Source organism: Furipterus horrens, unplaced genomic scaffold (genome assembly GCF_987537825.1).
Source record: "Furipterus horrens unplaced genomic scaffold, mFurHor1.1.pri manual_scaffold_1, whole genome shotgun sequence".
In the NCBI taxonomy this organism is placed as follows: Eukaryota; Metazoa; Chordata; class Mammalia; order Chiroptera; family Furipteridae; genus Furipterus; species Furipterus horrens.
Window position 1 is genome coordinate 21781366 of NW_028327171.1, and position 19741 is coordinate 21801106.

Genomic DNA, 19741 nt, shown 5'->3' on the forward strand with positions numbered 1-19741 from the left:
TTTCTGATACTGGTGTCATCAGATTCATTATTTTAAAGGCCTGCAAAGTTTAATTACCTTCAGAGAGTGAGTGTCAGTTGCCATCCAGGTAAAATCCAGACCCTTCAGTCTATCACACACCATGTTCTATGCTTACTGTAGCTGGTCCAATTGATCTCCCACAACTTCCAAACGCAAACTCTCTGTTCTTGAGAGTTTGATTTCCAGTTTATGAAGCACACGGACTCTGGGGGCAACAGACCTAATTTGAGATTCTGACTCAACCACTACAGAAGAGCTTTTTGAGACTCAGTTTCTTCATAGTTTAGTTGAGACAGGATTAATATGAGAGTAAATTATGTATAATGAATAATAGTGACTGACATGTAATTGGCACTTAATAAATATCTCCAACTATCCCCCCATGCTTTTGCTCATGTTGGGAAATCTCTCTTTTATTTTCCAGCTCACAATACCTACTCTTCTGGCCAAGTTCTATTAAGACTCCTTCATAAAATCTTTCATAGAATAGGGAGGTTACCATGTATCTTACTTGGCTTGGATATCTTGTTGTTATTTTAATGTTTCAGATGTAGTTAGCCAGGTTATATGCTTCAGGAAGGCCTAGCCCAGTTCTTGATACTTAAATGCATCCAGTAAGTATTTGTGGAAAAAAATTAATGAATAAAGAATGCATTAGATATAACTGCAAGGTAATAATACAAGTTAAATTGCACTCACATATTTGCCTAATTATTATGTCAGACACATAATTGGTAGTAAATGCAAATTTGTTAAGTAAATGTAGCAATAAATATCTCAGCCTCTGGTATCCTGCTTTATACCAGTCAATATTTTAATAGTTCAATATATCATTGGGGCAATGGGTAAAGGTAATCAAAAGGTACAAAATTAAAAGTTATAAGATAATAAGTTCTGGGGATGTAAGTTACAGCATGGTGATTATAATTAACAATAATGTAGAGTATATTTGAAAGCTACTAAAAGAGAAAATTATAAAAGTTCTCATCACAGGAAACATAAATTATAATTATGTAAGGTGATGGATGGTAAACTTATTGTGGTAATTATTTTGCAATATATGTGTATATCAAATCATTACGTTACACACCTTAAACTAATACAATGTTATACATCAATTATGTCTCAAAAAAACTGAAAACAAAATTTTTAAAAATTAAAAAGAAGAAATAAGAGATACATACCATTGGAATATACCGGTAGAGTACTGTATATCATTCCTAACAGTTTAATATACTGTATTTTTTCAGTTCTAAGAAACACTTTGGTGCACATTTTAACATTTCTGAAACTGGGATATGTCTTATTATCAGAGAAATAGCCCTTGGCCAGGTGACAGTCATGACAGAGTTGGCATTGCCTCTGTATTTGTGAACATGGTCGTAACTGTTTGAATTCTCGTCATGTCACTGAAAACAAAGCAATTTAGTACTGTATGTGTAAAATTCAAATGCCAAGGAATGCAATAAAAAACTGCCAAGTCTGCCATAGAAGGTGAAAGAAATTTTAAAGCAAGAAGAGGCTGATATAACCAATTCATGTATCATATAGGGCTATAGTTCAAGTATTGAACTTCAATTTGTCAGAAACTTTTTCCAGGCCATTAACAGAGAAGCTGCATAGCTTGTTCATTTAAACAAGAAAACTATGTTTTTAATCAAATAAGATGGTGCCAGCATCAAACTTGCAGAATGAGTGTCAGTGGCTGAGAAGCAAATCTCATAGATGAGACCAGAACACTCTTTTAAGAAATACTATCCTAGGTGGTGTGGCTCGGTGGATTGAGGATCTGCCTACAACTAAAAGGTTGCCAGTTCCATTCATGGTCGGGACACATGTCTGGGCTGCGGTCCAGGTCCCCAACTATGTGCAAGAGGCAATCACATACTGATGTTTCTCTCTTTCTCTCTCCCTTCCCTTCTCTCTCTTAAAAAAATAAAATAAAAATACTGCACTATTACTGACAGTGTGCGGAAAAACACACAGAGATTGATGCTCTGGGTCAAAAGGGATTAAGATGAATTAGACTCAGTGTACATAATTTTTAGAAATGCTTTAAGCAACTTATGTTGCTTATATTTTCTCAATGTATACAATTACTGAAAAATCAATGTCTAAGTTTAAAAACACCATTTTGATGAGTGTAAAACACAAATGCTATGTGATCTGTCATATTTTAATTGGTAGCACTTTTCCTTTCTTGTGGTACATACAATCAAAGATGTCTTAGATTTTAACAGATTTGATAGATAGAACGGAGGCTAAAATTGGCAGTATGTCCATGAATTTTCAAGTTACCCTTGGTGAAGGAACAGAGCGGTGTTTTGTTGTTGTTTTAGTGGGCATTTATGATGCTTAGGAATGAGGTAAGAAAAAACTGTGATTTGTTCATAATCATCACTTGCTTGTAGAACCAACATAATTTGCAGGGAAGTTAGCTTTTCACATCCTCATGTACAACTTCCTATCATGTCACAGATTGTATTCTGCATTAAGTAACATTTCAGTTGTCATTAGTTAAGCATAATTTAAATTTATTATATTTTCCAATATAAAAATAAAATGTGTTAGTATAGAAAATGTCCTATATTAAAAATGGGATATGTGTGAGTATCTAATCAACCATATTTCTTCCAAACAAAATATTTGGTAAATTTCCTTCTAAAATTTTTTCTTATAAAATTTTTGCTGCCCTTTTTTCTAGTTTACAAAACTATCTTAGATCAAAGTAACATATATTCAATGTACAGCATTTGATAAGTACAAAAATTATAAAGAAGCGTGAAAAACATCATGCTTTTTCTCATCACCCAGAGATTTCCTCTTAACATTTTTGGCCATTACATTCAATACATCTAGGGCAGAAACAAGCAGCCTAACTTGCACACAGTTGATGTTCACTACATCCCTGCTGAATGCATGAAGGCTGAAAGAGAACTTGGAGAAATGCCCATGTCTTGCTAATAGAATTCATTATACAGATCTCATGGTCTAAAAATCATTTGTCTTCTCTGGTTTGCTCTATTCTTCTCACACAGCAGGAGCTTGGCCAGGGTACAACCAACTTTCTACTATTTGGCACGGGGCAGGCACTCTGGCGGGGATGGTCACTGTCCTCACTTCACTACTCATTCATTCATTCAACAAATATTTATTAAGTTCCCACTGAGTATCTGGAATACAGAGGGGCAATAAATAAGCATAGCCCCTGCCTGCCCTCTTGCAGCATACAGTCTAAAGAAGACAAAACAAATAAACATAAACGCACACAAAAATATATGTATACATATACAGAGGTGAGCAAATGTAGGTTTATAGCTGTGAGTACACGAAATAGAGTTTATTCTTCTATTACTTTTGTATTATTTACTTGTGTTACAACTGTAAACTTACTTTTGTCTACCCCTGTATGCCCACGCTGTGATAAGTGTAGAAAAGGAAGAGAACAGGTGGCTGGAAAAATAAATAAGCCCGGCCATGATCTGATGATTCAGGAAGGCCTCTGATGGAGTGACAAGACAGGTCAAAGGGGTACAAAAGAGGTGATTCTCTGAGGCTGTAAAATTTTAAGTGGGTGTAGACGAAGATGAGTGAAGGTAGAAATGGGGGGCGGGAGACTAGGCTGCTGAGGTAGGCATGTTGTGCATGGCCTCCTAAGTTAGAGAGAGGACTTTGAATTTTATTCTATGTATGCTTGGAAACCAATAATATTTTTTGTAACTTAAATTGCGTTTATTTTTAATAGGTAACATCTACGATTCAAAGCATACCAGATGCAAAGATTATTGAATGAAAACTCTCTCTTCCTCTGGTGTGCTAGCCACCCAGTTCCCCTCTCCGAAGCTGCTTGTGTGTATGCCTCCGGTAATAAGCTAGGCACAAACAAGCGAATCGATGAGTCTACACTAGAAGATATTTTAAGCAGGGGTGCGAGGTCATCGACTCTGTTTTAAGATCACCCGAACACTGAGAGGGGACTGGCTCTCTGTGTTTAGAGCTATGCGCTCCCGATCACCCATTTCACAAACCCTACTCTGCCTCGCATTCTCGGTTTCTGCACTGAAGATTCCATGGGGCCCAGGGCCTCGTAAATCGCATCTCAGTAATGATCCCACGCTTGTTCCCACGCTGTGCTCCGGACAACCACCTGACGCTCCCGCTGCTCCCGGGCCGCCACTGCAGTCTCCAGCCACATCTTCCAGCCTGGAACCCAGTAGCTCGGAACCCAGCCTCGTGCTCTAGTCTGTTTTGAACTGACACACGGCTGGATCAAAGGCACGTCGAAGCCGGAAGGCAGCGGTAGGCGGTGCACGGCGAAAGAGGCGGGCCTGGGAGGGGCCAAGACAGGGGCGGAGGCCAAGGTTGGGGGCGGGGTCAGGGTTGGGGGCGGAGCCGACGCCTAAGTCGGCTGCCGAGCTTTCCAGAGCTCCCGGGGCGGCCCCTCGGTCTGGTACCCTGGCCACCCACGGGCCGGTGGGCCCTCCTTGGCCCCCACCTCTGCAAATCCCCGAAGGTAAATTCTCCCAGGATCCGGGCACTTTGAGCGCGAGGGACCCAATGACAGAGGCAGGCGGCTGGATGGCGGCAGAGGGGAGCGTCCCGCGGCGAGTTTCCCGAGAAAGCTGAACTTGCCCCAAGTTTCTTGTGCATCAGTTTGCACCCGACGAATAGGTAGCGGACTTCTTCAGTACGGGTGGTCTTTGGCCGCTGGAGAGACGAGGGGCTAATTGGATTAATCCGCGTGGGCACAGCCCAGATTTCTGTTTCGGACTGCGCAGCGGGGTGGGTGCAGCTTTTCACCGAGAAAGAGCGGGTAAGTGACACGCAGTGTGTCTCGTGCAGCCGCGGGTGACCACCGGCTCAGAGCGCGTGTGTCTGCAAGGCGTGCCGGGTGGTCTGGAGTCAAGATTCCATGATTCCTTTCCTTTTCAGGCAGGACTAACTGGGTGCTCACCCTCGAGGCTTCGCTATGGACAGCGAGAGCGAAGTGAATTTTTCTAGCAACAGTTTAACCCCTTTGTGGCGGAGGCGGTCGACCCCTCCGCCCCAGCTGCTGGGCCGGAGCAAGCCGAGACCTCAGTCTTACCAGAGCCCCAGCGGGTTACTTATCACGGATTTCCCGGTGGAGGACCTAGGAACGCTCCCCGCGGCGCAGACTCCTGACCCGGTGCCCACTGCTTCGGACGGCAGGACGGTCCAGAGGAGCCCCCTGCTTCTCTGCGCCCATCGGAGGGCGGTGACCAATGGGAGGACAGTCACTCCAGAGTACAGGGCTGCCTCTCCTCGGCTCCGACGGCCCAAGTCGCCCCAGACCCCCAAAGGGGCGACGGGCTCCTCCTCCCCGAAATCCCCAGCGAATGGTACGGTGCCTTCGCCCGCGCCTCAGCGGCTGCGCCCCCCGCCAACTCCCAACGCATCCGCCCCCTGCAGCCCGGAGGGAGACCGGATCAGATTGACTGCCAGCCCTCTGCCTTCGCCCGCTGCAAATGGGCTTACCCCTAATATCGACTCCCCAGGGTCCCGTTTGCAATCCGGCCAGACAGCTAAGGACTCTGAGCGGGGACCCTCACCCCAGAATCAGTCCGCGGAACAAAAACTCCCCCTCCAAAGGCTGCCTTCAAAGGAGAATGAGCTCCCGGAGAATCCTTCCGTGGTTTTGAGCACAAACAGCCCTGCTGCCCTCAAAGTGGGGAAGCAACAGATTATTCCCAAGAGCCTGGCCTCGGAAATTAAAATAAGTAAAAATAACAGTCAGAACGTGGAGCCCCACAAAAGACTCCTCAAGGTGCGCAGCATGGTGGAGGGCCTCGGATCGCCCCTGGGCCCCTCAGAGGACGAAGGCGAGGTCGAGAACGACCTGGACAGCCCCGGGTCTCTGCGGAGAGGCTTGCGGTCCACGTCCTATCGCAGGGCCGTGGTCAGTGGCGTTGATTTTGACAGTCCTACCACCTCGAAGAAGAAGAACAGAATGTCCCAGCCGGTTCTGAAAGCAGTGATGGAAGACAAGGAGAAGTTTTCCAGCCTTGGAAGGATAAAGGTAAGAGTGGTCAGGAGTGTCACATGTCACTGACTAAGCCAGGCATTCACTTAAGTCCAAAGTGAAGGTGTTGGGAGTCAGGGGGAGGGGCACAGAGGAACCAGACGTTATGGTTCTTTTTAATTCTGTTGTTTGTTGACCGAGTCTGTGCACATCTCTCTCTTAGCCATTCTGATAGTGGCAGACACAGCCCAGGTTAAAGCAGCTTTGTGGGAGGAAGTGAAGTTCTTATCACTGTGTTAACATCCTAAACTCAGGCAAAATCCGGAAACAAATGGGAAAAAAAATACAGCAGATTAGGTATTGGCTGCGTGAGTCCTGAACTCTTTCAATCCTGGTAAACTGCGAAGGAAGTGGAGAGAGGTCTGGATTTGCACTCTTCACTGGTCAGGCGGACTCCTGCTTGTTTAGAGGTATCAGTCAGTGGTTGCTGATTCATCACAGCTGATTAAGGAAAATCCTGATTTCCTTCGAGCCTATTGATTATTTTAATTATTTACATTAATTATTTCATTTTTTTGAGTGGCAGTTGATCACACACTGAATACTTTAGGTAAAATTTTAAAATTAGGTGCCAGAATAACAAAAGACACTAAAGGCACGAATGGCCTGTCATCTTTGTTGGTACTTGTTTCTGTCAGCTCGGCCTTTGGTTATATTTTATTTCCATTTTGTGACCTTTTATCCTTGAGTTTATTTAACACGTTGGTAGCTCAAAACTTAAGGTTCCAGTGAATTGTGTGTTATTGCTCCCTGATAAAGGCCTAAAAGCCGCAATTGGTAAAATATTTAAAATTTGACATAAAGAACTAGGGAGAACTAGAGAAGGGTTTTTTGGAGTGTGCATGTGCTGCCTTCTCCAAAAATACGAGGCATCTCAGCAATGGGGCAGAAATTCGTTTCGGCAGCCACATCTTTTCTTGATTAATCACAGAACTGGAATCAGTCTATATAAATGTCACATATGTAATACACAAGCAGGCATTTTTTAATTTTAGATCCTACTGCCTTAGAGAAATTGCAAAACAAATAAGTAACCTCCCCACCCCACCCCCCTCAACTCTGCACGTATAACAAAGTTCAATTTAATGGAATGGTGAATCATGAGTAGTGAAATGAGCTGAACCTGGTGGTCATTTGAGGATTCTCAAACCATGCTGACAGGGTGTGAGGGACATTGTACATTTTATTAAACTGTTTTAGTGAATCGTTATAGTATTTGTGAACCACTCCAGGGACCATCTCCTGTATGTTTTGGGAAGTCTAATGACTGTAACAACAAATGAAGTACTTTTTCTTAAAATAGTGGTATTTTCTATTTGTCTCATTCATACATAGTTTGCTTTGCCTTTTCCTTTTTTGCTTTTCTTCTTTCTTAGAAAAAAATGCTGAAAGGACAAGGACCATTTGATGGGGAAGGTAAGCATTTAATTTTCCAGACTTTTATTTCTGTTTCAATGTGGAATATCAATTATAAGTTGCAATCCAACTGCAGTTACAAAAACACTTAAGACGGGAAAAATATCCAACTTCTCAAAATTGTACAGCACAAAGCTCTTCACTAAGTTAAATTTTCATCTAGTAATACCAGCAGTGAATACATATAATAGCTTTCTTTGTGAGCTGATAACTTTGTCAGCCAATGTCCTGGGATTTTTAATTCTTTTCCACACTGGCTTCATCCCCACCTCCCTCAAAAAATGGAGAAAGAGTAAGGGCAAGCTTTAGCTCTTTGTTAAAAATTCTGAGAGTTTGGCCATTTAGATCTTAAGTCTTTTTTTTTTTTTCCTTCATCCTATTTCCTTTGACTTAATACTGCCCCCCCCCCCATTTTAGTATCATTTTTGACTTCCTGTTTACTTATCAAATTTCAGTTTGGGGGCAATCTAACTCTCCTGGCCAACAGAAATATATTCCTAAGAATTTGTAATTCATATAGTATTTCTGTTAAGAGTCTCAGAAACAAAAGCAGCTTCAACCAGGTGTTCAAACACTAATCAGATTAGTGGACTTTGTGTAAATACACGGGTCAAATGTCAGCCAACTGGAAAGGCATGGAGGCAGCAGCAGCCCCAGCTGGTGGAGCATGGTAGATGTGAGCAGTAGTTCCTTTCTATCATGCTTTGAGATGCTTAAATTTTCCAGCTTTTAAAGGGTAGTAAGGAAAGGTATGCCCCTCTATAAGTAATCTAAGGTAAAACCTTTCAGAGTTATAAAACATATCACCTTGGTGATTATAAATCATTTCTCTATATAAAAATCATTCCCATTGGAACATTTAAACATGACCAGTTTATAAAAATTTATTCATTGCATTAATCTTAGGAAACTTTCTATACGGAGAAGAAACCCAGATGCAGTATTGTAGTTGGTTGGGATAAATTCATCTCCCTGATTTTACAGTTGAGGAACCTGGAAGCTCTGAGAAGGTCAGTCCTCTGTCTGCTGTCACAACACAGCTGATACTGGCACCGAGGTCTGGTTCTCAGTCCAGTTTGCTTCCATTCGTACCACTTTTTGACCATGAAGTGATCAGAGCATCTACCTAATATCTTTTTAGAGAGATGTTTTGCTTCTTCTGGAATTTGACATGGACTCTGGGACTTTTGCCTCTAAGGGTTAAAAATGTTTTTTTCTTTTAAGTCAGAGGGCAGATCACCCCCCAGACTAGATTACACCCTTCATTATAACTAATTTTAGATTGTTTCCTTCTTTAAAGAAGCTGTTTCTGTGCACCCTCTCTTCTCTTTTCAAGTATGATGACCTAGAAATTCTTTTTCACATATATGTACAGGAGGAATGCAGGATTCTTATAGTTAATGATTAACAAGAATGTAACTTGGGAAGTGGTGCCATAGAGTGGTGAGAACCTGTCAGGTTGGAACTGGGAACCTGGGTCCCTATCCTACTGCTGATATTGAGTCAGCATCTTAACCTCACTAAGGCTTGACTTCATCATGTGTGAGATGAAGTTAATGCTACCACTGCCAACATTGTGGGAAGTGAATAAGAAATCATTCCGACGACGTTTTGACAATGTTTTGTGCCAAATACTTTAAAGGGTACTACTGGAGACAGGGGAAACTCAGTCTTTCCCCTTGCAATCTGTTTTACAGATGGAGATCAATCAGAGGCCAGTGAAATGTTGCATAGACCTCAGTATTCCTGTATCATAGTCATGTAGAGCATGGAGTCGTTGATGAGAGAAGAGGCAGATGTTTGCTTGCTTTAGTAGATGGAAAGGCATTTCAAACTCATTGTGTCCCGAACCAGCCTTCTAACCTCCACCTACTAAAGGCAAATCTCTGCTGATGTTCCCTTTTCCTGCCTTCTCCTTGTGGCCTTGCAGGCCTAGGAAACACCCTGACCTCCTCCCTTTCTCTGAGCCCATATTCCAGTCCGCTCCCAGTCCTTTCTCAGTTGCGTAGCTCAGGCTCCATTGTCTTTCATTGACCATTTCAGCAGCATCCTTATTAGTCCCCTAAGCAGTCAATGTTTTACTCCTCCAATCTAATCAAATCTTTCCTTTCAGTGGATTCCCATTGCAGTCAGGATAAAATACAACCTTTACAGTGTGAAGGAAACTCATTTCTTTTGTACTCAGGATAAAATTCAGTTCCTTAATATTGCTTGCAAAACTCTGCTTGCTGGACTGTCTGGCTCATCTCCCTAAACTCACCTTGCACCCTCTGCCCTCTAGACATCCACACTCAGGCACCTTGACCTGCCTTTGCTCATCTAAGGTACTATATTTCCACTCAGCACTTCTGCATATGCCTTTTCCTTTAGCTCTGTGCACCTTAGCTTTCAGATCTTCGATTTTCCTCACTGACACCTCCCTGACCCCCGGACTAGATCACACCCTGCTGACGGTCTGTTCTCAGAGCAACTGTATATAAATCTTCCAGTGTGGAGGTATGGATTTGTGCAGGATCGTGGTGCCCTCAATCCTACAATGACTAGCCTTCTCGCTTGGAGCACAAATCGAAGTTCTCTCAATGGCATTGAGGCAAGGCCCTGTATGATCTGCCCTTTATTCATCCCCAGTCTCCATCTCCTACACTTTTTCTCCCCTCCCTCATCCTGTTCCAGCCACACAGGCCTCCATGCTGATTTGTACATGTGGACATACCAGGCAGACTCCTGCCCCAGGGCCTTTGTACTTGCTCTTCCCTCTGATGGGATGTTCTTTCTCCACTTGTACAGGTGGCTTGCTTTTAATGTCGTCTTGTTGAGGCCTTTTAAAACTACCTTATTTAAAATCTGCATACCTCCCTCATAACATTCCCCTCCTTTCCTTTTATTTTTCTCCATGACATTTAGCAGCCTCTGACATGTTTTAAGTTATTTACTTATTTATTATCACTGTCCCCTCATTCTGATTTCAGCTCCATGAAGATTGAGACTTTAATCTGTTTTCTTTATTGCTGTATCCCCAGTGCCTAGCAATTATTGGCATCTGGTAGGCATTTTCTAAATATTAGTTGAATCAATAAATGAATGAGTGACTATTTTTCTCATTAAATTTTTAGCTCATGAGGGCACCAGAACTGTCTTATTTTCCTTTTACTCCCATCCCTTGACACATTGTAGATGTGCAATAAATGTTTGTTAAGCCGATAAATGAATGGTGATGGACTTTGAAGCAAAGGTAGTGTGTGGATTCAATTTAACCTAAAAAACAGTGTAACAGCTATGACTGTTCTTCGTGGGTGGCGGACAGAGACATGGAAATTTTGCTTTAGTTGGCATTGCATGTATGAGTCCCTCTCCTTCCTTTATGGTTACATTTGGGACAGAGCTGTGTGAGTAAGAAAATCACTTTTTGGTCATTGGAATACACTTTAGTGACAAAATCTATTTGTCTCTGTTTTTTTAAACTGGAGACCAAACATTGTTTAAATATGGATGTTTGTTTAGAACACGTAGCATAATGATGGGCTCTGTTAGTGACATGTAGGGTTTATTTTTCTTGCAGAAAATGCTGTCCTGTACCAGAACTACAAAGAAAAGGCCCTTGACATTGACTCTGATGAAGAGTCCGAGCCCAAAGAACAGAAGTCGGACGAAAAAATCGTGATTCAGCATAAGCCACTGCGATCCACGTGGAGCCAGCTCTCTGCGGTGAGGGTTTACCTTCTTTTCTGTCTGCAGGGGTGAAAACACCAAGTTGTGAAAATTGTATCAGAATGGGGTTTTAAATTTTTCTGCCAATGATCCTCGAACCCTAAGGATAAAGACACTTCTTCTTTGACTGTGAAATGTTTCTTGAAACTCCTCAGGTCCATGTGAGAATATGAACTTTGACACTTCTGATTAGGAAAATTAGATTTTGGTAAAATAAAATGCCTTGAGACTGATGGACTGTAAACTTTGGAAACTCTTCCTATTCAGTATTTTTTCCTATTTTTTTATATAGTGTACATGTAGTGGTAACTTAATAGATCCTGAACTTTGTTATAATTATGGCTATATATACATATGAGTGTGTGTATGTATGGATATATTTCTTGGCACAATAGGAAGCTTATTATAGTTCTTCCTTGGAAATTTCATTTGATATAGCCACATTTGTATTTTCTTGAGGTTGATTAATGAATGGTGTTTTGTTCCATCTTTCTCTGCACATCTTTTGTGTATGAGTGTCTGACACTTACTTTTGTCTTGATGAGTAATTTCTTCTCTTTGCATCAGACATCTATTGTTTTTAGCCATAATTTCTTTCCCTCCTGGCTTAACAAATGTCACAGTCTGATGCTTGCTTTACTTGCTATGGGTTTGGGCACAGCATTTGTAGACATCTCATGCAATGCCAAGTAGAAAGAAATTCCCATGCTGGCTTGGGTATTGGGAACATTGCATCAAGAAACAAGCCAGCACAGCTCTGCGAATAAGCTTAGGCAACATGGAAGCAGAGGCGATTCCCTCTTAAGCTTAAATGAGGGTTGTTTAGAGTCAGGGATCTCATGTATTCGGGGAATCCAGCAGCACAAGAAAAGGAGTTGTATATGTTAGAGCTCAGAAACAGGACTATGGGTGTGGATCTATGTTGATGGTGGGGCTATCTTCTGGTTCAGGCTCTTCCTCCCCTCTTCTACCCTGTATTGGAAGTCATAGTTCTAGAAGCCAAGCCCTTTCCCCTTATCTTCCTCCCACCCTCTAATTTGGTCTAAGGAGAAGCTATTCATTTCCAGTGTCTCCCAGGTGTGACACTCTGAGCATTAAAGTCACAGATTAAAGTGCCTGAGAGGCAGGACAAGTGGTGGTGACTAAATGATGGTGGTGTGTGGGGGATGGGGAGCAATAGGAACTCTGGTGAACAGACCTCACACAAATGGAGCAGCTGCCACTTGGCACACACCAGTCCTGTGTTGCCAGATCTTCCGATATTTAGCAACAGGAATACAGAAATCCAGACTTTTATGATCATTATCCTAATTCAAGTTTTTTAAAAGAGATGTGAGCCCAACAAAATATTTATGGGCCCGACTTGGCCCCTGTGCTAACCGTTTGCAACTTCTGTGATGTTTGCGTGTGGTGAGGTGATAACATCCACCCATAGAACTGGCATATGCCTTATACCCTAATCTAATAATCTCATGATACGTAAACACCAAAGCAGATACCTAGAAAAATGGGTGACAAGGCCCATAGAGGCCATCTGGGCATGGAATGGCTGTCCTTCCATTGTTGGAATGGACCATTTGGTAGGATCCTCAAGAAGAAACCTGTGGATATTCCTCAGTTCTCCCTCTGTGGCAGCATCTGCGTTTGTTAGCACAGGCCTAAATCCTGCTGTTCTTCTCTGAACCCTAAACAGAAATATGTCACTTACACTTTGATCCCACTTAGTGTTAGTACTAAAAATTAGACAGCCATATTTACGCCTCCCGCAGTTTGTTTCCATGCCGATATACTGTTTATCCTTCAGTATAACTTCAAATATGGGTAAGCATTTTATTTGGCAAAAGATAAATGTACCAATGTGCCTTTTGTTGACAAGATTGATATCAAAAGACTATTGGGTAATAAAATGTCAAGCTATAAAGAGGGTTCTAGCTTTTATTGTGTGTGTTCTCAGATTTCGAGTGTTCCCAGGACACTTGTATTTACAAGTATTAATGGTTTTGCTTGGCAATTACATTTAATCAAAGAAGCGTGATTGGACTTTGACACCTGGGTGCTTAGGCACCAGCCTGCATTTTCTTTGTACCTTTTGTGTCTCCTTTTCACATTGAAAACATTTTACATTTATTTTTTTGTATTATAAAGTATTGCAGACATGCAGAAAAATTAACAAGATATGTATGTGTACTAGAGTTCCAGGTACCCGCCTCCCAGACTGAACAAATGTTAACGTTTAAACATATTAACTGCACGCAGATCTGGTTAACCACCCTCCTCCAGTCCTTTTCATCCTCTGCTTCCCCAGTGGTAACCACTGTCCTCGAGCTCTCTTCTGTTCATCCCACATGGGTTTTCTAGCCACCAAAAAAGATGCAGGCAGCTCTGGCTTTTGGGAAAGTAGATATTTTAACAGCAAAGAGCTGCTATTACGTGTTTGGAAGCCCCACAGTTGGTTTGTTGAAGTTGCAGTTAGGACCCTGAAGAGAGGAGGCTTCATGAATTATGAACAATGTCAAGATGTTTTCCATAAGGATCAGGACCTCAACTTCTCTGTCTGACCTCATGCCCTGGTCCCTCCCTCGAAAGGGGATGGCGTGTTTGCGACAGATCTTGGACAATGTCTGCTTTTTGTATATTTTTGCATCATCTTTCCATGCGTAACTTTTATTATACCAAATTAGTAGGGTAATCTCCATCTGATCTTACTAACACAAAACTTTTCTTCCAGTAAGGTCTTGATCCCGGGAACAGAGTAGGACAAACGGTTTTCTAGTGAAGGGTTGAGTCTCAGGTTGGCATCTGCCTTGATTTTCTACTTGGGAGGGGTCTGTGTATTAGCTGCCATTGATTGTTTTATTGTCTAAAAATCTTTTTATCTTTGTTGCAAACACCTGCCTGCCTCTTGGGATGAAGCTTTTCTGATCAGTTGACTGCAAGAAGAGTTCAGTATGCGAAAGGCTTGGGAGAAGTGTGGCAGTTGGCAGGCATGCGTGGTTGTTCCATAAGGTCTCTTAAGCCCTCAGCTTCTCATGTCATTTGTATTCCTGTGTTTGCTTATGATATGTCTCCTTTGGTTTTATGGGACAGGTCACAGGCGGTTCTCCATTTACAGCATTGGGACAGGTTTAGCTGTAGAGTTGGGGTCATCGAAGGAGAATCAGAATTGTTTGGGAGAGGCATTTAATGGGGCCTCAGTAGAATAATGAAAGTTTAGGCCGCCGTGGACTCCTCTGTCAGATTAAAGTAATTAATGATGGGTTTTTTCAGCAGTGGGGGTTATACCAGCAGGTTCGCCAGGTAGAGGTGGGGTGTTCTCTTGACCTGGGCTCCTAAATTCATAAGGTGGTGACAGGCTTACTCTTCCTCCACTTGATTGTCAGAGTATATGGATCTATTCCTTTTTTTTTTTTTTTAATCCTCATCCGAGGACATGCTTATTAATTTTAGAAAGATGGGAAGGGAGGGAGAGAGAGAGAGTGAGAGAAACTTCGATGTGAGAGAGAAACATCAGTCAGTTGCCTCTGGTATGTGCCCTGACTGGGGACTAAACCTATAACCTAGGCATCTGCCCTGACCAAGAGTCGAACCCACAACTAACTGAACCACACCAGCCAGGGCATAGATCTATTAATTGGAAATGTGTACAGGATTTCTTCATTCAGGGGAGTATAACTGTGTTGCTCTTCAGGATTTGGAAAACACTAACATATGAGAAATTACTTAAATGATTATGGTTCCCAGTTTTTCGTTGGTCATAAGTGAAAATGATTTGAAGTTTTGAACTTGAAAAGGCTTTCTTGCTCTTTAGAGATCTGTAATCAGAGATGAGGAACCTGCCCCACACAGGTGAATTGCTCAGCGACTCATCTAAAATGGCGGTGTGACTGGTAAGCCAAGAATTCCCGGATCTCTGAGAAAAGCTTGTGGATTTAAAGAAAATTATTGATTGTATTATCTGTCTGGGGTGGAACATGAAGTACTTGTTAGGGTTAGTGCCAGGTGTGTCGCAGCGGAGACCTGGATGCAAAGGTAGCTTCAAGTTTTTCAGGTTTCGTCCTTGAATGGGGTCCTGGGAGTCGTTAAGTATTACAGAAAATAGCAGACATATCTTGACTGAAGTCTCTTTTTTGCCTGTCATCATAACTCACCCCACCCCTCCCCATCATGCACTGTACACACACCGAGAAATGACAGTTGCGAAACCAGTGTTTGTTTTGTTAAGTTCAGTGACTGCACCACCGCCACCCTCACCAGCCGTACCCTGAACCCGTTTGTTTGCCGTGGTGCCTGTTTGTGTAATTTCTGTCTCCTTGACATGCCAGGTGCTTTTGAGACGGTGTTCAGGCTCCAGAGGCAAGAACAAGCACACAGGCAAACTTTCCACTCGAATGCAACACCTAATATAGTCATCTCTCCTGCGCTCTTCATTCGTGCTTGCTGACAGGTGGATTTGTCAGTAATCTCAAATCACTTTGAGTAGTCCTTCAGTTTGCTCAAAAATTTCAGACTCTTTATGCAGGAACTGTTTTTGTTATTTTCATCAAAATACCTCCTGAGCTGTGCTTAGTGTGACTAACAGTGTAGTGGGAGATCTAGAGTGAGGACGTGAGTCTCTTGAGGACTGGACTTGGCTCTTAAGGCACATAGTTTGTCTCTGGACAGCTTTCTGAACCGGCAAACAAGAAAGGATGATTTGAAAAATGGCAATTTTATTATAAATATAATTTCATTTGACATGTTGGAGTCTTAGCAGTTCGACTGATGAAACTTATTCTTTCTGAATTTACACTGTTTAGTGGAAAGATACACTTTTTCTCCTAAAAATCAGCTCGACAGCTGTAAAAAAAATCTATTATTTTGTTTACAGGACTGCTTCATGCATTTAAAGGTCATAGAATGTTTCATTCTTTTTTCCTTAAATTTTCATACTTGTCTAAAATAATTTTCAGTTGCTCAGTAACTTGCTGCTTAAGATAATCTCTTGAGTCATATGATTTTCCATTTATGTTTTCACAAGATAGCAGCCTCATAAAATTACTTTTTACCTTAGATGGTGATTAATACCTTTTACCATATTTATCCTTTGTGTTTAAAAAATAGAGAAATATTTTCATTTTTCATGTCTGGCTTACTCAAAGTATTCATAGTGCACACAGTGAAGGCGTTAGGCACATCCTTGTCCACACTTTTAAGTTGAACAGTATTTTTATAAACAGAAAAAAGGGTGCCTAGACCTGAGACCTGAGACCCTAAACAGAGATCCTATTCCAGTTTCAAGGGCTGCAGCTGGGGGCCTGCTTAGCCTGGGCCAGGGACTGGGCTCTATATGCTTCGGCCATTTTAGTCCGTATAGATTATAGTGTTCTTGTAACATCTTTGAAAATTAGTTTTGATTTATGTGACCAATACACAACACATTCTTCATATAAAAGGGAATTTAAACATTTCAGATAAGGCTAAAGTCTTATTGATATCATATCTGCCATTTCAGTCCCTTTCCCCATCTCTGGAGGTAAGACTGGTCTCAATGTGGTAACAGCCTACTCCAAATCCACATGTATACATTTAAAGAAAAAAATAAAGATTGTGTGTGTTTATAGAAATAATATGCTTTGTAGATTTTATAACTTGCTTTTTTTACTGAATGATGAGTCTTGCAAGCCATTTTATGTCTATACATGACCATCTTTCGTGTTCTTTCTAATGGCTCCGTCATTCTATAGGATGGATATGTGTTTTGCCATCTTTCCTCCGTGGGGGTGGTTGTACATGCTTTGAGAATCTAATAAAATCTCTGAGCCCTGCACCTCCTCTTTAGAAAAATGCATGCACAAGTATATGTGTAAATATTTGTGTGTAATTTTTGTTTTGTTTTTTTTTTCATTTCAGTTTGAGGGCAGTTTTTTCTTGACTATCTCCAAATATTGGGAGCACCGTACTCTACATACCGAGTACAGCTTTCATGTTCATATGATCTGGAAGTTTCTCTCTTTCTCAATTTTAGCAGTGTTTGAACTTGAACTGTATAACCCCCTCTGAATAACATGTGTAGGTTGAGAACAACACTGCTCTGGTTGGAGTTGAGTAATAAAAGAGCAGTTGAGTGGCAGATATGCCAGTATTTATGTTATTGATTCTCCCCCTCGAACAGTGGGTGTGAAAATGCGGAGGTGTGTGCCCCAGGCCCTGGAGGGGAGGCAGAGCCGAGGGCACAGGTGCTTGAAACCAGTGGGAGGAGGTGAGCACAGGGATATTTAGTTTTCGTTGGCCTACCTACAAAAGGAGCGTTTCAGCCGGAAGCGCAGGCATGGGACCGAGACAGAGAGGGTCTTCTTATTTCATTGAGCAGAACATTGACGCGAGAGTCTTTCATTCATCTAGTCTTTATGAAGGGCCTGCTCTACACCAGGCTCTGTCCTAGACACTGGAGATGGAGCAGACGGACCCCACCTTGCTTTCTTGTCCTTACAGATACCCTGCATGGCAAGACAGACATCAAATAATAATGCAGAATTACAGCTATGTTAATGCCATGAAGGGCATGTTTATGCTACTCTTAGATCCTGTGGGGGAACACACCTCTCTGGGCAAGGTGCTGTCAGTCTGTCATTTGAGGGAAGGTGGCAAAGGAAATGACAAGAGCTGCTGTCTCTGGAGTGCTCAGATAAGTGTCTGGGCAAAGCTAGGGGACAGGGGGTTGCAGGTAGGATGGCGGCATCCCAGGCAGGAAAGATGTCATGGACGTGGAACCTTGTAGACCCTTTGGGGTGATGGTGTATAAGAGGAATTAGAATAAGGTCAGTGCAGCTGGAACTTCTTGATCTACTTTGTGGGCTTCCCCTCTTTCCTCTGATCTCTAAATGTTGGAGGGTCCCTAGGCTCTGTCCTTGGGCCTTTTCTCGTATCTATACTCGCTTGGTGATCTCATCCAATCATGTGGCTTTAAATACATCGTATGCTGTGATGACTTCCAAGTGGGGAACTTTCTTTGAACTTCAGATGAGGATATCCAACTTCTTTTCTAGCACCTGATTGGCATCTCAAAGTTAACCTGTCCAAAAGTGTACTTCTGCTCACTCCCTTCTCTCCCACCCAAACCTGCTTCTCAAGCCACACTGTCCTTTTTTTCTTCTCAGCAAATAACTCCATTTCTCCAGTTGCAGAGGTCAAAAACCTTGGAGCTAGTGCTCACTCTCCTCTTTCTCCCATAACCTACTTACAATTAGGTACAAAGCCTGTTGCCTTTACCTTCGGGACAGAGCTGCTCCGCTGCTGCCTCCCTGTCCAGTGCAGATGTGGATTATCCCCAGTTGCTTCCCCGCTCACCCCCCTGTTTACCTGTGTTTCTTTTAGTCCCTTCTCCTTATAGCAGCTGTATAATTATAGTGTTGATTTGTGAGCCTGTTAAAATACACTGAGATACTGTGTCTTCGTCCTGAATCTGCCAGTGATTTCTCCTCCACTCTAAGGGTAAAGACCAAGCCTGGCAGAGGCCGGGGGCTATGTGATCTGGCTCCTGATTATCTTTCTGGCCTCATCTCCTGCTTTCCTATCTTGTTTGTTCTAGTCACACTGATGTTCCCCAAATGCAAAATGTACTCTGCCTCAGGGCCTTTGCATTTGCTTTTGCCTCAGGCTACAATAGCTCTTCTTCCAGAGAGTCACATGGCTTTCTCCCTAACACCCCCTTAACATGTTCCCATCCTCTCCGTGACACTTACCCCTCCAATACACTATAGGATCTACCTTTTGTTGTTGTTGTTGTTAATTGTTCATTTACTCCACTGGAATGAAAGCTGCATGAAGGCAGAGCTTTTGTTCATTCTCTTTCCCGCTGCATCCCTGACACATGACATCATGCCCGACTTACAGGAGGCTTGCAGTAAATTTTTGATGAATTTTCAGATGAGTGCATAAATGAATGCAGAAATCTAATCCCATAGGTGAACATAACAAAGTTACTCAGCAGTAAAAGCAGCCGGAAAGTTTCCTATTTAGGGGTCATTTGGAGGCTATTTTTATTTTTTTTTAAAGTTCTTGATTTTTTTTTAGCTACATCCTGGGTTTAATAGATGTCTTTGAAATATTGGGGAACTCGGTGTCTTCATAGTTTAGAGCTATGGTAGCCCATTGTAGGTATTTGTATACTATGAAATCAAATTAAATGATAGTCTCCTTCTCCACTGGAGTTTTCTTTTGGGGACTTGGATAGGTGCATTCAAGAATAATAGAAATCTGTGGGAACACAGTGTAATTAGGTAAAGGGAGAGAAGGCTCGATTACTTTGAGGAGTTCTGAATAACTGTGGGGAAAGGCTTTTTACTACTGAGCTTTGAATTGTGGAAATCATCAATCAGATTCTTATATTTGCCCTTTTGAACTTAAGATGTCCCTTTGTGGCATTTCATCCCTTAGTCCAGTGATGGGACTGTTTCTCAGGGCCACATCCGCACAGTGATTTGTTTTCGTAATGACTACAAAAGTAATCACCATCAAAATGACTGTTGGCTTTTTCACTATGAAACTAATGCTTCGGAGTTTGTTCCTCAGATGTGG

The 19741-nt window shown here is 42.2% G+C and overlaps 1 protein-coding gene across 3 annotated transcripts in view; it reads left to right on the forward strand.

The window, feature by feature from the left end:
• The first annotated feature begins 4399 nt into the window (after nt 1–4399).
• Nucleotides 4400–19741, forward strand: part of ARHGEF26 (Rho guanine nucleotide exchange factor 26) — a 112702-nt gene continuing 97360 nt past the window's right edge. The window contains exons 1-4 of one of the 3 annotated variants that reach the window (XM_090273005.1): nt 4402–4834; nt 4954–6058; nt 7438–7477; nt 11037–11182. In XM_090273005.1, coding sequence (XP_090129131.1) covers nt 4991–6058; nt 7438–7477; nt 11037–11182 — 1254 coding nt within the window. In that variant the 5' untranslated portion in view covers nt 4402–4834; nt 4954–4990. Of the gene's footprint in view, nt 6059–7437; nt 7478–11036; nt 11183–19741 lie in introns of all 3 variants that reach the window. The other 2 variants (XM_090273015.1, XM_090272996.1) reach the window with 2 other exon arrangements.